The sequence below is a fragment of the Acanthopagrus latus genome, chromosome 24 (genome assembly GCF_904848185.1).
Source record: "Acanthopagrus latus isolate v.2019 chromosome 24, fAcaLat1.1, whole genome shotgun sequence".
In the NCBI taxonomy this organism is placed as follows: Eukaryota; Metazoa; Chordata; class Actinopteri; order Spariformes; family Sparidae; genus Acanthopagrus; species Acanthopagrus latus.
This window is the reverse complement of record NC_051062.1, coordinates 3,095,086-3,109,321: the sequence shown is the minus strand read 5'-3', so window position 1 is coordinate 3,109,321 and position 14,236 is coordinate 3,095,086. Positions and strand designations below refer to the sequence as shown.

At 42.9% G+C, this 14,236-nt stretch overlaps 2 protein-coding genes across 8 annotated transcripts in view; one reads left to right on the top strand and one right to left on the bottom strand.

Moving 5' to 3' along the window:
- The window catches only part of LOC119015380 (cytidine and dCMP deaminase domain-containing protein 1-like), a 542,642-nt gene that overhangs the window by 189,244 nt on the left and 339,162 nt on the right, over positions 1 to 14,236 (bottom strand). The gene's annotated exons all lie outside the window — the stretch shown is intronic.
- The window catches only part of atp11a (ATPase phospholipid transporting 11A), a 57,822-nt gene that overhangs the window by 42,417 nt on the left and 1,169 nt on the right, over positions 1 to 14,236 (top strand). The window contains exons 30-31 of one of the 5 annotated variants that reach the window (XM_037091263.1): positions 2,121 to 2,248; positions 7,869 to 8,057. In XM_037091263.1, the coding sequence (XP_036947158.1) occupies positions 2,121 to 2,248; positions 7,869 to 8,052 (312 nt within the window). In that variant the 3' untranslated portion in view covers positions 8,053 to 8,057. Of the gene's footprint in view, positions 1 to 118; positions 439 to 2,120; positions 7,539 to 7,868; positions 8,058 to 14,236 lie in introns of those variants that run through there. The other 4 variants (XM_037091265.1, XM_037091264.1, XM_037091266.1 and 1 more) reach the window with 4 other exon arrangements.

Sequence of the window (14,236 nt, the reverse complement as noted above, 5' to 3'; positions counted from 1 at the left end):
GACCTCTCATGTCTTTTGTTCTTGTGGCATTTTAACAGTGTTCAGAGTTTTAAGTCTTCCCTCTCTGTTTACTCCCTTTTTACCCTTTTACCCTCCCTCTGTTTCCTCTCTGTGGCAGACTAAGCGTCGGTGCCTTGTCTCCGAGCCCTCTACCATCTTTATGCTGTCTCAGACCTCCAGCAGACTTAGTTTCTAATCCGACCCTCCTGGAGGTGACCCTCTGCCCTTCCTCCAGTCTCTCACTTGTATAGAATCCTTTTTTTAAAAATCTCGCTACTTTTTGCATGAAGTGAGTCTTTGTCGAAAAGTCTAATGTGCATGCCAGTGCATCCATGTCGGGATTTACACAGGCAGAGTGACAACAACAAAACTCATTGTTTTCCTCTGCCTGTAATGTAAATTCAGACTTCTTTCTTTTGTGACATTAGCGTTACACTATGTGTGTTTCAGTGTATGTGGTAGATCCTTAATGTGTTTGTCTGTGAATGAATGTGTGTCCACAGCATGTGAGGGATAATAGAGAGTGTGAGAGGGCCATGGCCTACCACAGTTCTGACTCCTTACTAGATGGAGTCGCTGTCACAGAAACCTAAAGGGCTTCAGCACGGTAAAAAAAACTCACCCTGCCACTGTGTGTGTGTGTGTGTGTGTGTGTGTGTGTGTGTGTGTGTGTGTGTGTGTGTGTGTGTGTGTGTGTGTGTGTGTGTGTGTGTGTGTGTGTGTGATAGAGAGAGGGAGCGGGAGAGGGAGAGGGAGAGGGAGAGTGAGGGGTTGCAATGGCTGGACTGAAAATGGTGGGAGATGCTAACACCATGCTTTTCTTTGCCGTGGTGTGTGTTTTCACAGATTTCACATTTAAGAGTTGAACCTGACTAACATGTGGGTTGTAGTGTGTTTATGGGTGGGGGTGTGTGTGTGTGCGTGAGGGTCTTTTAAAGTTGGATGTCCCAAACCTACTACAGGTGTTGTATAAAGCGCTTGCCGTGGGTGATTCTTTACATTGAGCTCTGGTGCCCTCTAGTGACCAATGTTGTAAAAAGTACCCATAAGTCACTCGAGAGTAAAATTAAAATACTGTGTTCAAAATGTTACTTTGGTAACTGATTTCTATATGTAACTCTTACTTTTTCTTTACCTAATATTAAATTATGTAAGACTTTTCCTCAATTAAAGTAACGTATTCATATAATGTATTTACATGTATTTTATTTTGTATTTTAAAGGCTGAAGCAGAAAACTTTTCTATTGCCATTTTACATCCAGTGCATGAGTAAATCTACTTAGTTATATTCCACCACTGATAGTGACACATTTCCCGCATTGCTCCAGGCCCAGACAACTTGGCTCACAGTGGGACTGAACATTCTTGCATGTTTATCGGTCATTTGCTTCCGTTGGCATGGTTTGGTTCAGTTTGGTTCTTTTTATGGTGTTCGTGGCATTACAGTTTGTATTTCTTTGCGAATTCTGTATGTTCTTCATGCTGCATCGCTTGTGTCTGAGCAGAGTGGACAGGACATCGTCATCACAGCTGGCCAATTAGATTACAGGAAATGTGATACTTTATTAATGAGATTATAGAGAAAATTGATTTGTCTGCTGAGGCAGAATTGTCTCCAGGTTCAGGTTACTGACAGAGGACGTCGAAGTCTGGTGCAGTAGCTCAGTTTGACCATCCTAAATGTTAATTCTGGATCCCACGTACTTACAGAGCATTTGTCCCTCACAAAAATAAAACATCAGATGATATTCTATTATTTCAAAATGACTTTTGTTGTTTGTTTTTAAAGCCTGATGCATCTGGTGGGTCAAACTGGACCTCAAGCTTTTGATGACGCTCATTCTCTAATCTCTACTCCAAATTACCTGAGCTATAGCGTAAGAAGAATTTAGGACCCAACAGTCCCAGTGGTGTTTACTGTTTCACTCCACTGACTCATTTTAAACCATGAAGTTTGTTTGGCGTATTACTATAGCATCTTTTGTCAGATATAATCGCAGCCAGCTGGGATATCAATGTCTTCTCCACGTCTCGCCTCCAGCCGATCTTTGAGCGCTTTCTACGGTTCTCCTCAAGTAAAACGTTCCCTTCTGTTTTTTCACTCTCTACCCTCGTACAGAATGCTGATAAACTCTACAAGGGCCATCTGTCTGAGTTCACTCCCCTGGCGTCTCTCCACGCCCCGTCTAAGGCTGGCCACCACCGGCGAGGCTCGGGCACCCAAAGGAACGCCCCAAACCCCCGAAGGTCTGAAGCCTTTACCAAGAAAATCATGTTCACACGCTGGCAAAAAACGCCAGACTACTGCACCTTCACTCCCCTGCTCCGATTTGCTGATGGCACCCGCCACACAAAGCAGGGAAGCGCCTACAATGGGGCAGGGCCAGAGACCTCAGTCTAATTTATTTTGTTGGTATTTATCTTTTCGTATGATCTGATATCATATATGCTGATCTCAACAGAGATGTAATTCCAATTTATCGGTCCAGATGTTGACGAGGTCACTGCAGAGTTGGAAAGAAAAGTTACACAAAGGAAACTGGAACTCATTTATTTATGTTACCCAGCTGGAATTGATAAGCAGATATGTGTAATACATCGGATTACAATGAAAGTGACCTTCACAACTGTCCCCAAGTCGGCAGCCAAGTATGGCGCGAGCACTATGGGACGGCTCTGGAAAGAACTCCATCTACAGGGCCTTGCTCGCCGGCGCGACATGCAAAGGGCTCACTCAGTGTATTGAAGTCACAAAAACTAACAAACAGACTCAAGAGCTTCGATTTCTTCTTGTGTCCCTGAAAATTTGTGCACTTGCCCTTTACTGCTTGTCCAGCTGGCAGCTGAAGTGTACTTTATCCCAATTATTGAGGATTCATATGACTTTTTACAAAACGGTTATGTTGATTATCATGACGTGCTGCTTTTGTTGCTGCTGCTGCTGCTGCTGCTGACGATGAAAAGCAGCGCTTAAGCCAGCCGGGACCTTCTCTGACCAAACGTGTTCTCTTCTTCATTCTTACCACCCCTTTTTTTCCCCTGTCTTTTCTCTCTGCCTGTCTGTTCTGCCTCTTTCAGGACGAACTGGTGTTGCCTATGTGCAAACCTGTTATCTCGAAACACTCCCTAGGACTCGGGAGATCAGATGCTGCAGCACTGTAAGGAGGATGTAGTGATGCATAGGTGTTGGAGAAGTGGATCTGAGTTAGTCTTTCCCTGTTTAAGTAGTAATTTTCTATTAGGTATATAAAGAAAAAACTAGACTGACTTAAGCCCCACATCCAACACTTAAGCCTCAGACTACCATGTAGGTAGTGTAGAGTGTTTGATGGGATAGATGCGTGTGTGTAATTGTGCTGATAGCTGGCAGTTGGTTTAGCGCGCGTGTTGTGTTCATCACTGCAGGATCTCCTTCTGTCTTATTGTCTTAAAGCACTTTAACCGTAGACCTTCCATCTTAAATCAGTGTAAAATGATATATACAGAGACCTTACAGAGAGTTTTTTTTATGGCTTATTATTTTAGTGATAGAATCCCGTAGTAACGGCTATGTTGACGATTTCCTAGCTGTGCCTTAATGCTTTGTGAATACCACATTACCTTGCACACGCAGACCATAAACCAAAGAAACAGGAAGACAATGTGGCATCCTTCATAAGCAATTGCAGTGCCAGATAGTAGGAGTGTGATCTATAGATGAATACACACAATCTGGCGGCCACTTTCATTTGGTGTTTTTACAGAACAATGACACAATATGGCATTTATTGGATGTCATTATGCTCCTTATCTATTAGACAATAATCTCTTTGATTGAGATTTGTTGAACAAAAATGTATTCCATTTGGGAAGACATAATCCACATGCAGTAAAGTATACACCAAAGTAGTTTCACATTAAAAAAATTAAATCAATGACAATAATGATGCTAATAAAGTGAGACGTTCCAGCCTCAATTAGTACAAAAGTATTCTATCAATCACCCAAAGTACTTGATGCCTTAAGTGAATGCACTGATCAAGTCTGATCAGACTTAATCCGTTTATTATGGAGAGCACAGACACATGTCCATCCAAGGTTTATCAGGAAATCACGACTATAATTGCAACACATCGTACCGTGAAACTTAAGTAACAGATAGACAAAGAAAAAGCAACAACAGCAACAAAAACAGACAAATTCACTCCAACATTAAACCTGGACATGCAGAAACAAAAAGGATGGAACAAATAGCATTTAACACAAACAAGGTGTTATGCACCGCACTGAAGCATGACGCAAAATAAAAAAATACTGAAATTAATATAATAATTAATAATAATATAACGAATAGTGATATAATATAATAATATAACTCATCAGTGGTCATCCTGACAATTATCATTTTTAGTTGAAAGATCCATGGAAAAGAGGATTGTAATTTCCTGGAAAACAGTGAAGGCAGCATCATGGAAGTACTTCACTGAAGTGAGTTAGAGAATGACTGATCACTTACCTGACCAGTAAATTAAAGTGATAGTTCAGGTCTTTTGATGTGTTAGTGTATGACCTGCAGCAGATGACCGTCAGCTGTTCAAAGCATAGTGTACGCTTAAAAGGAATTTTTTTATTATTATTATTTTTTATGTGGACCTTTTACCTTTCAGGTGGCTAAAACATGTCTGGCTGCAGATAGCATTTACAGCAGTACAATGCTCCGCTTCCCTGTCGGTGCAATGCACTGCTTCTCCACACAGGGGAGATCTGACGGTCATTAACTGCAGGTAATACACTGAGCCGGGATAAGCACATCATGCAGCCACAAATCAAAGACCCGAACTGTCCCTTTAAGCGGGAGATTCTGCCAGAAACATTTATCAATAGCCCTGAGTCAAGTTTAATGATCAGCAGAAGTTTTGACAACGTGTGTTTCGACACTTCTCCTCTCTCTTTCTTCCTAGCTATCTCTCTGTATTTGTCATTCTGTCATTCTTCCCCGGCTGAGGTGATGCGGATGCGGATGTTTTCCTCCCTCTGTGACAGACACCTGCATCCACCTGTCTGATGACCACCCTTCTGTCCCTTCTCCACTATCCATCCGTCAGTCCATCCATCATTGGGAGACAAGAGTAGAAAAGCTGTTTTGTACTCTACTTTTAACAGTACTTCTATGAACCAAAGCCTTGCTGCTGCTGCTGCTGCTGCTAGAGATACTTTTAGCTGCTTTACATTAGGTGCCTTGTGGTAGATTCTCTGTCTCTACTGAGCTGTTTGCTTTCTTTCTTTCTTTCTTTCTTTCTTTCTTTCTTTCTTTCTTTCTTTCTTTCTTTCTTGATGTTGCAGCTTTATGTTTCTGTAGGTTCACTTTTCAATTTTAGTTTGTGTCAGTGTCTGTGCCGTGCTTACAGTCTGTTTTAGGTCTTGGCATAAAAACCACTTTGGCTGGATAAGGAAAAGATCATGTTTCGGCTTGCCTGGTGTTCTGTCGCCACTAACGCGGTTGAATATTGTCCTGACGAATCTCTAAAAATATCCAGTGCTTTCACGCTTACAAATGTGAAATGAAAACAATGCAGCACGAAATATTACAACTGACAAGTACTCGATGAACAAATGATGTACTTCTTGCACCAAAAACATTCAAAGACTTATGTTTAATATGTTTTTTTTAAATTGTTTTGTCCAAAGGTTTTATATATGTCCAGGAGGGCTTATGTCTGTGAAATGTTACATTACCGTTTTTTCTTTTTTTTTTTTTTTTTACAATGTATAATGTATTAAGTTCCCTTTTACTACATTAAGAGTGAGTGAAGGTGTCACTCAGTGGTCGGAGCACACTGGAAAGATATCAGTCCGATGCGACGCTGTGTTGAATCTATATTTGAATGAGGTGGAAAACTTGAAGACCTCCATCTCTGTTCCATAGATCCACAGCAGTCTATCAACGTAACAAACCCGCACGGATTTTTAATATTTTGTGCGTGTTTGCTTTTATTTCAACATGTCAGATTTGATTCTCAAAAATCAAACTGCGCACATTTTTACACAAGATTAACAGGGAAGCAAATGGGTTGTTATTTTGTTGGATTCTGTGGTTTAAATCCAACAAAGTTATCCCGGAACTACATTTTTCAATGATCCTATAGTATGCGGGCTCCCTTTTCAGGTTTTGACAGATACAGGTTCCTGAAGGGAGATGCTTTAATAACAAAATCAACTTGCCAGTACTGAAATTGAGCAATGTTTCTCGTCTGAATCTGTGTTTAATAAGTTTAAAAAAAAACGAGTCGTGGTAATTGTTTACTAAAAATGCTCCCGGCTAGGAAGAGTTGGCTTCATATCTCTTCATTGAGCCAGTATACACGATTTCATACAGTACGAGCACGGGGCTGATATGATCACAGAATTAACATGGTGGTTAATATATGATCAAGCTAAACACTGGAAGCATTGCCTTGAATGTAAATGACTCCCTAGCGACAAACGTGGCCTCAGAGCACAAGCCATGTGGTTGTTAACGCGTGATGCAGTCGTCCTCGTCTTTCATCCGCATCTCATCTGTAATCCCTCCAAACAGACTCTTTACTGCGGGATACAACACAGTGAGCTCTGGTTATGGGACCACGTCCAAGAACTTTTGGATGTGGGATTGGCAATATTAAGACGTTCTCAAATGGAGGAACATACAAGCTTTCATTCTTAATTTTTCATTCTTGGGTATCTAATCGAACCTGGCAGAAATTTTGACACTCAAAGGCATCTTTTGTAGAATTATCCGAATGTCCTGATTATTGCCATATCTCCTCTTTCTCTGTGTGAGGTAATCTGTCCAGGAGATAGTCTGGTCCGTCACATCTTTTGAAGAGATATTAGAAAACTGTGGGGTCTACATAAATTTAATGAATAAATCACAAATAACCACAGTTAAATAAGTGCTTTTTCTATGTGTGTGTTTTTTTTACTTTGTAGAGACGGTATTTGATGTGTCTTATTTATCTAGACGAGTATTTGGACAAACCAAACGGAGATGTGACAAAAAAACCCGACACTGGACGAGTACGTGAGCGTAGCTTTAAAGATGTAAAAAAGAAAAAAGAGATTACACCCCCTTTACTGACCTGTCTCGTCTGATGGTTGACACTGACGCTGTAGAAACTTTCCAAGCCATTAATGATGCGTTCAAGGTCGCGCTGTACCAATCGCTCTCGTCCCAACTGTCCCGACCTTTCCAGTCCACCGCAACAGACAGCCTTCAAACAGAATGTTATTCTCCCTCTTTTAAAACGTGTAATTGTTTAGCGCTCTCTATTTGTCATTACCAACAGTATCTATTCACGGCTGTACACTCAGTAATGCAGTATATACCATATATAAATGTAGTTATGTTGATGGTTGTACAGTTTTGGGGTCTTTTTATATACAGTTTTTAACAAGAGTCATCAGGATGTACTGTTTTGTTTTTTTTGTTTATTCTTTTTGCCAACATTTCTGTAGCTGTCGATGGCAAAGAACTGTACATTTGCTTGAAAATAAAAGCCAGAAGTGGAAAATATAAAAACCTGAAATAATGTGATTTTTCTCCCCCCCATTTATGAATTGTAGTTAAGTGCCATCAATATATTCAAATCTGCACTTCACGTATCAGCCACAGGGTTGCAGCAGAGCACTTCAGACGTGTCGGACCTTTCTGTCGCCCTTTTAAAGATCTGAGTTGATAAATGAAACGCACCTGAAGAGTTTGTCGGCAGCTGATACACAGGATGATGTTTAATGCGCAGAGCTGTGAGAGTTTGCGCCTGACAAACCTGTGCTCGTCTATTCTTCATCCACTCCAACGACACGTGTTGAACAGACGTTTGGGAAACAGTAAAAAAAATATTTTTTATAGATTTAATGTGTTCCCCAAAGTTGCTCGGGGGCTGCCGTCTGCGCCATCCGAGGACGTCAACAAGATTAGGATGAAGGTTTCGGATCGATTGGATCCTCTTCATCCTTTTCACTTCTCGTCTGCGCTGATCTCCACGTCCTCCGCTCCACAGCTGGCAGCCGATGAGACCTGCGAGTGTGTCTGACAAGGATGGAGAAATATCTAGGGCAAGACTGTCAGAGGTGAAATCTGGGGAAGAGAAATAAAACTATATATATATGAAAAGTAGATGGTGGAACTGTGGCTTTTCATCGTGTTTTTTTCTTTTTCTTCGGCGGCTGAATTGCAACAACTCATTCAATCGCTTTAAAAACTGAGAGCAGAACGAAGAAAAGTCTTAGTGTTTTACCACCTATTTCGTCAACTCCTAACACCATTAGAAACTTCTATAAATACCCGGTGTGTCTGCCTGACATTGAGTTTTTATTTCATACTACTTAGTATAGATTCTTCTATACAGAGGAGGGGGTTGGGGCCCGTTTTTTAAGGTGTAACCAAGTCCTTTACAACGTCTTCACCACCAATTTAGGCCTCCCTTATCTTGAATTGCTTAAGATTGGAGTCACAATAATAAGACATGATAACAGACTTTTGGAGGAAGGTGTTTTGTGTGCTTGTAACAAAGACCGTGAACGACCCAAGGTGAATTCACACCCCCAATCATGTGAAAAATGCTCGGCATAACTGCTGCGTGTAATGAAGCCGAGGCAGAAATGGGACTGGCAGAAAGAAAAAAAAACGTCTGAATGGAGCCAAGAGAGTCAAAGGCGTTGAGTATCCGTCATTATTCATCGTGTTAAGAGTCAGACTTCACCTATGGAGAGCCACAGTGAGCAGCAGGTGAATGAGATTTGAACAGTTTTAACAGTGCAGAAATCACCCTCCGGTACGGGGTGAGGGTTCGAGGGAAGAGTTTAATTTTCGGGGGAAATGTTTGCCGCTTTCTTATCACGAGTCCTGTGAAAAGATCGACGGGCATCGATCTCCTCGTGTAGCGCAGAGCGAGAAAGCAAATACGCGTAACCATCGAACTATCCCTTTAAAGGTAGAGAGGCGCTTCAGCATCTCTGCCGTGTGTCCGGTCTCACAGCAAAGTGCATATTAGACCCAACCGATCCACTAGAGGGCAGCATGTTTGGACGATGCAGTTCCAGAAGAGGGGGCGACGATGGCGGGAGCTTTCGACGAATGTAGAGGAAAGAGCGTACGGCGGTCAGATGTTCCGCCCAAACACTGCGATAGACGATATCGACATAGATTGCTTGACAGCTCTACGTGCAGCCGTCTGATTTTCTATTTTGCAAAACATACTGCACACGACAGCAAATATGAAGCCTAAGAAGCAGCTGTTCGAACCTCGACCTGTCGTTTTCACAAACACGACAACAAATAATGACGTTAAGAATGCAACTGACAGAAAATACCTGAATTGTCGGTAGGAGACGGGCACAAATGTATCTCCTAGCCATTTAGCAGCCTCAGTATAGGCGGTAAAATGCCATTGTTTGTGTTATTTATATAAGTTAATGTTTGTACATCCAGCAGTTTTCACATATCATTGCGTGATAATGGATGTTAAGGCAGCTGACGATTGATTAAAGAAGTGACGCGCCCATGATAATTCATTTTTTCGATGTTCTATACACATCTGACGCTCAAACACACTCAGACACAGGCACTGACAAACTTCAGTGTGTGCTGAAGCTTGTCATCGCGGCTGTAATGTCAGCGTGCGTCTCTATTCACAGAATTAAATGGAGGGAGGTGATGGAGGCATCCACACGTGAAATCTCCGAGTTAGCCCTGAAATTGCTGTTATTTGCTCGCCGATTGCTCGTGACTCGGTACACATTTCGTTTGTTTGTTGTGGTGTAGTGTTTTTTTTTTTTTTTCCCCCCCTCTTCCTTTTGTTTACCTCTCCTTGCCGCTCAAAGGCCTCCCTCCTTATCAGGGTATGACTTTTAAAGGGACACCCTCACCGACATGGAGGCCACTTTGTCCTAGCGTTTAGAGAGCATTGACACAAGCACGTTAAGGATTAAAACATTTAGATTTTGTTTTCATTTCAAACACACCGTATTTTCTGTGGCTTCAGAAAATGAGACAGCAAACACCTTCTCTTCCTCCGTTTTCTCTTTTTTTTTTTTCTACATCCAGCGAGCGTCGTCTCCAAATGAGGCAAATTGTGCAGAAACTTTACTCCATCTGTCCTCCGGGCCGGTCCCGTCATTTCTTTGTCAGCGTCTTGACACGCGAACGCCACATACAAATGGCGAGCACATGAGCGGCGCACTGTTCATTCGAGGCGCGAGGGCCGGAGATGATCATGAAGATGATTTCTCAGGTGAAGCATCCGGAGAATTGGGAGACGTTCAACAGCAAATATTTGAAAATACGTTTCCGCTCGTGAGAAACATACTCTCTTATGAACCACTCAAGGATCCTGCATTTACCGATTCTATTACAAAAACCTGGAGGACTGCGCTTTCCCAGAACAGCAGACTCGGGCTAATTCAGTTCAAAGTACTCTTTCACTATCAGTCCAAGGTCACATTGCAAATTTATCACTCAAATGGGAGACGACATGGACAGCACTGCTAAGCTGAGTTTTGTGTGGTTTGTATCACTGTGAATATTAAAAAAAAAAATCTCATTAAATAAATTACCTTAGAATATGATTAGATTCTCTCATGATACAGGTAAACCCATTTTCCACGAAAATATGGCGTTTCTGATCAACGTTCAACAATTGAATGTAACAGAATATCGTTCAAAAACAACCAATGTTGACCAAAGTGCTTTACAGAGAGATTACATGAAAGAAATGCAAAAACACAGGAACAGATCAAAATAAAAAAGGACAATAAAAAAAAAAAAAATAGACAACAAGTTCAGCTAAAAAGTTAAAAAAAAAGTGGGAGAATACGTCTAGTGAGTCGAAACATATGTAATAATTCGTGGAACGTGAGTTTTCAGTTAAAAAGAGCCTTAAAAACCAAAGCCGAGGCCGGTATGCTGCACTGATCAAAGGATTTTGTATTTGAGAGGAACAACAGCTCTGAAAAAAAAAAAAAAAAAAAAAAGGCTTCAGCGAGAAACAAGAAGTCTCGATGTTGGACTGGGTGTCTTTGAGCATTTGGCTTCTCCAGAGAGAGAACAAACGTTCAAGTTAAAACTGTAGATACAAAACAAAGCTGGGCGGGAGTGCAGCGTGTAGAAGACTCGGCTAAAAGCGGTCAGATCTGGAGTACTGGTGACAGGCCGAGGGCTGAACCGTTAGGGTCGGGGCTCATTGTTAAGCAGATGATACACAGTCATACTTGAGATGAGCTAGTTAGACTTCAGGCTTGTGTTTAAGGACATAAAAACACGGATGTCCATCAATTTTCTGCTGCTGAACTCAGACATAAAAGTTTTTGCAACATCATCTTACTGCCAATTTTCTTATATTCAGAACTCTCTGCGATCATACGTTTCCTCTCCTGCTGTGTACTCGCCTTCCCCTCTTCGTTCTTCGTCTCCCGATCGGGTCGATTGATTTCAAAGCCTTTTCCTATCGAGCCGAGCAGCCGCCGTCAATAAATGCTGCCCCGTCCGACGTCCCCGCATGCGGCAGAATTCAGCCTTTGTGCTTCTGACTCCACTCTGGGCGCGAATGATTTCCTTTTAGCGACGTGTCTCCGGTCACGTTAACTAAAATGTTTCTTGGGTTCTGAAATTAATAATCTGGAGAAATTTTGTGCGGTAGAGATTTGATTCGATCTTAAATATTGCTGGGTCGGATTGTTATTTTTGTGTCAGCCCTGATTTAAATCACTACTTGGACTGCCCGTTGGATGATAGTTGGAAGATCATTCAAGATTTCTGGCTTCATACACATACTGTCACGCACATATCGGCCCGGGGATCACAAAAGTTATTGTCCGTCTCTACCTTTACTCCTCAACACAGCTGCTTAACAAACTTCATTTGCTCATTGTGAGCGCAGCATCGCCGCACAGTTACTGTCAAATGATAAATAGAGCTCGAGCAAGTAATCGAAGACGCGCCGTCGTCTTATCCTGGAGCGCTCTGCCAGTCTCTCCCTGATGTCTCAGTCAGTGTGTGTGTGTGTGTGTGTGTGTGTGTTTAAGTGTAGCTGCTATCGATCTCACATAATTGCCCTGACCTGCCACATTGTTCTGAGCTGTCAAAGGATTGCTGATGGATGTGTGTGTTCTGCGGTATAAAAAAAACAAGAACAAAAAAACAACTGCCGAATGGAATGTAATACAATGTGCCGCGTGTTTGTTGACCGTTACATGTTTCTTTGCTTTCTTCTAATCGATCGGTGCGAGGAGATCCAACGACGAGTGGGAAGCTCGGAGATCCACGGGTCGCTCTGCGGAGGAGCTGGAGCTGGATGCCGAGGGATCTCCGGGCCGTCTCGCCTGGCCCGCTGCCTCGACTCGTGGTGTGACCTTGCATTCCGTCGACAGCGATTCCAATAATATCAACGAGGGCTGCGTTTATCTTCACTGTGGCGCTGCGGCCTATCATAATGCCACACAGGTGGTCAGTTATTTCTGTTCACGGATCGACCCTCCTTTGTGCATAAGTTCTCCTGTAAATCAGCTTCAAATCAGTTTGTGGCTGTTTGTAAATCGATGAGCCGGCACGTTCCTCTCAACCGATGTTAATAAACTGGAACACTGATGGTCAAACGCAGAGGGAAGACGTATGAGAAAACAGTTTCGACTCAAAACAGTGTGTCCAGCGATCGCTGTTCGCTATCCATCAGCTTGGACAAATCCGACTGATTCTCCCCTTAAAATCTTTGAATCACATCAATACGAGATGCGGTTCAGCTAGCTATGAACTGAAGTGGCTGGTAGAAAATGTTCTTTTCTGAACGGCCTGCCGCGATTTGCCGGAGAGACGCCGTCAAATTCAGGAAAGACTTCGCTGTATCCGTCTGTTGTGCGATCCTCTGTTCCCATGGCCCCCGTTGTTTCCGCGCTGTGAATGCGAGGCGAGGTCAGGTCTAATTAGCAGGTGAAACCCGTTCCCTTCCATCGCTCCTTTCAACAGGAGGCTCTCTGCTATTCTTCGGGAATGGGAAGGCCCAGCTTATTTTCTGTGTGTGTGTGTGTGTGTGTGTGTGTGTGCAGGCGATGGGGGTAGATTCCCTTTCCCCCCTCAGGGTTATATCATTACATGGATAATTAGGCCGGGTCAGCCTGAGAAAGAGGAAAGCAAGAAGGCAATTCAAAAGGACCTAACGTCTGATTCTTACTCGTTTAATGTGCATTGCGGCGCGCGCGCACACACACACACACACACACACACACACACACACAATAAGCAAAAGAGATGAGTCTCTTTCTTTTCCGCCCAATGTCAGCGTTTGAGTTCGTACATCGGATTGAAGAAGCGCCCGAAGCAAACAATAAATGTCCTCTCCATTCACGGCGTCCACACAGTTTTATTTGTTTAGCGTTCACAATGCTATTTAGTGCACTAAAAAAAATAAATAAAAAAAAACACTTGGAGAGACAGAAGGGGCTTGTGTTGCGTTAAGATTTGTGGCGTTCATTCGTCTGTCCATTAAAAATGATTCTATTTGAATAGCTAAAGTCCTTTTCCAAGCATGTATGCATCCTGTGCACTTTCCTCAAAGCCACACACCTCGCCGCTCCAGTTTGGCTGCAGGGTTCATTCGTAGAAATCAGGATATAGATTGTTGGACTGCACAGTTATTGTAAACTTTAGTACTCAGATGTGACACTTCATCACACCCCTGAATCCCAGCGACCTTTGTTCTGAGCCGATTTTACAGGATAGGAGCTTCGGTCGTCTCGGCGTAATCCGAATTTGACCGGAAACGCTGAAATCGCCTCTCTGGCGCGTTTAGCGCCCGCCCTTACTCGGCGCTCTCAAAGAGCCAGGAGAGGAAAGAATCAGGGGGGCTTCAAGGTCAAGTTCCCAGGGCTGTCGTGGAACCACAAAGGCGCCTGATTGATCGATGGAACTCCCATTTTTAAGGGACTTCAAAGGAGACGACGATCCGGTGAATACCAGACTGAGGAACAAAACAAAACAAAAAAAATAATTAATAAAGTCGCGCAAAGAGATTGAGATGACTTGGAGAAGCAAGGACACACAAACAGAGAATGGAGGGACTTGATATCGCTGTTGTCCTGTCCGCCTGTCTGGCTAGCACGGGCACTGTCGTACTGTCAAAGCGGCCAACCTTGCGTGTAATCAATTGGTTTGGGCCGAGGACTCGTGTTTCTCCTTGTCCATCCATTGAGCCGGGTTCACTCGGAGACAAAGACCCCCACTGACTG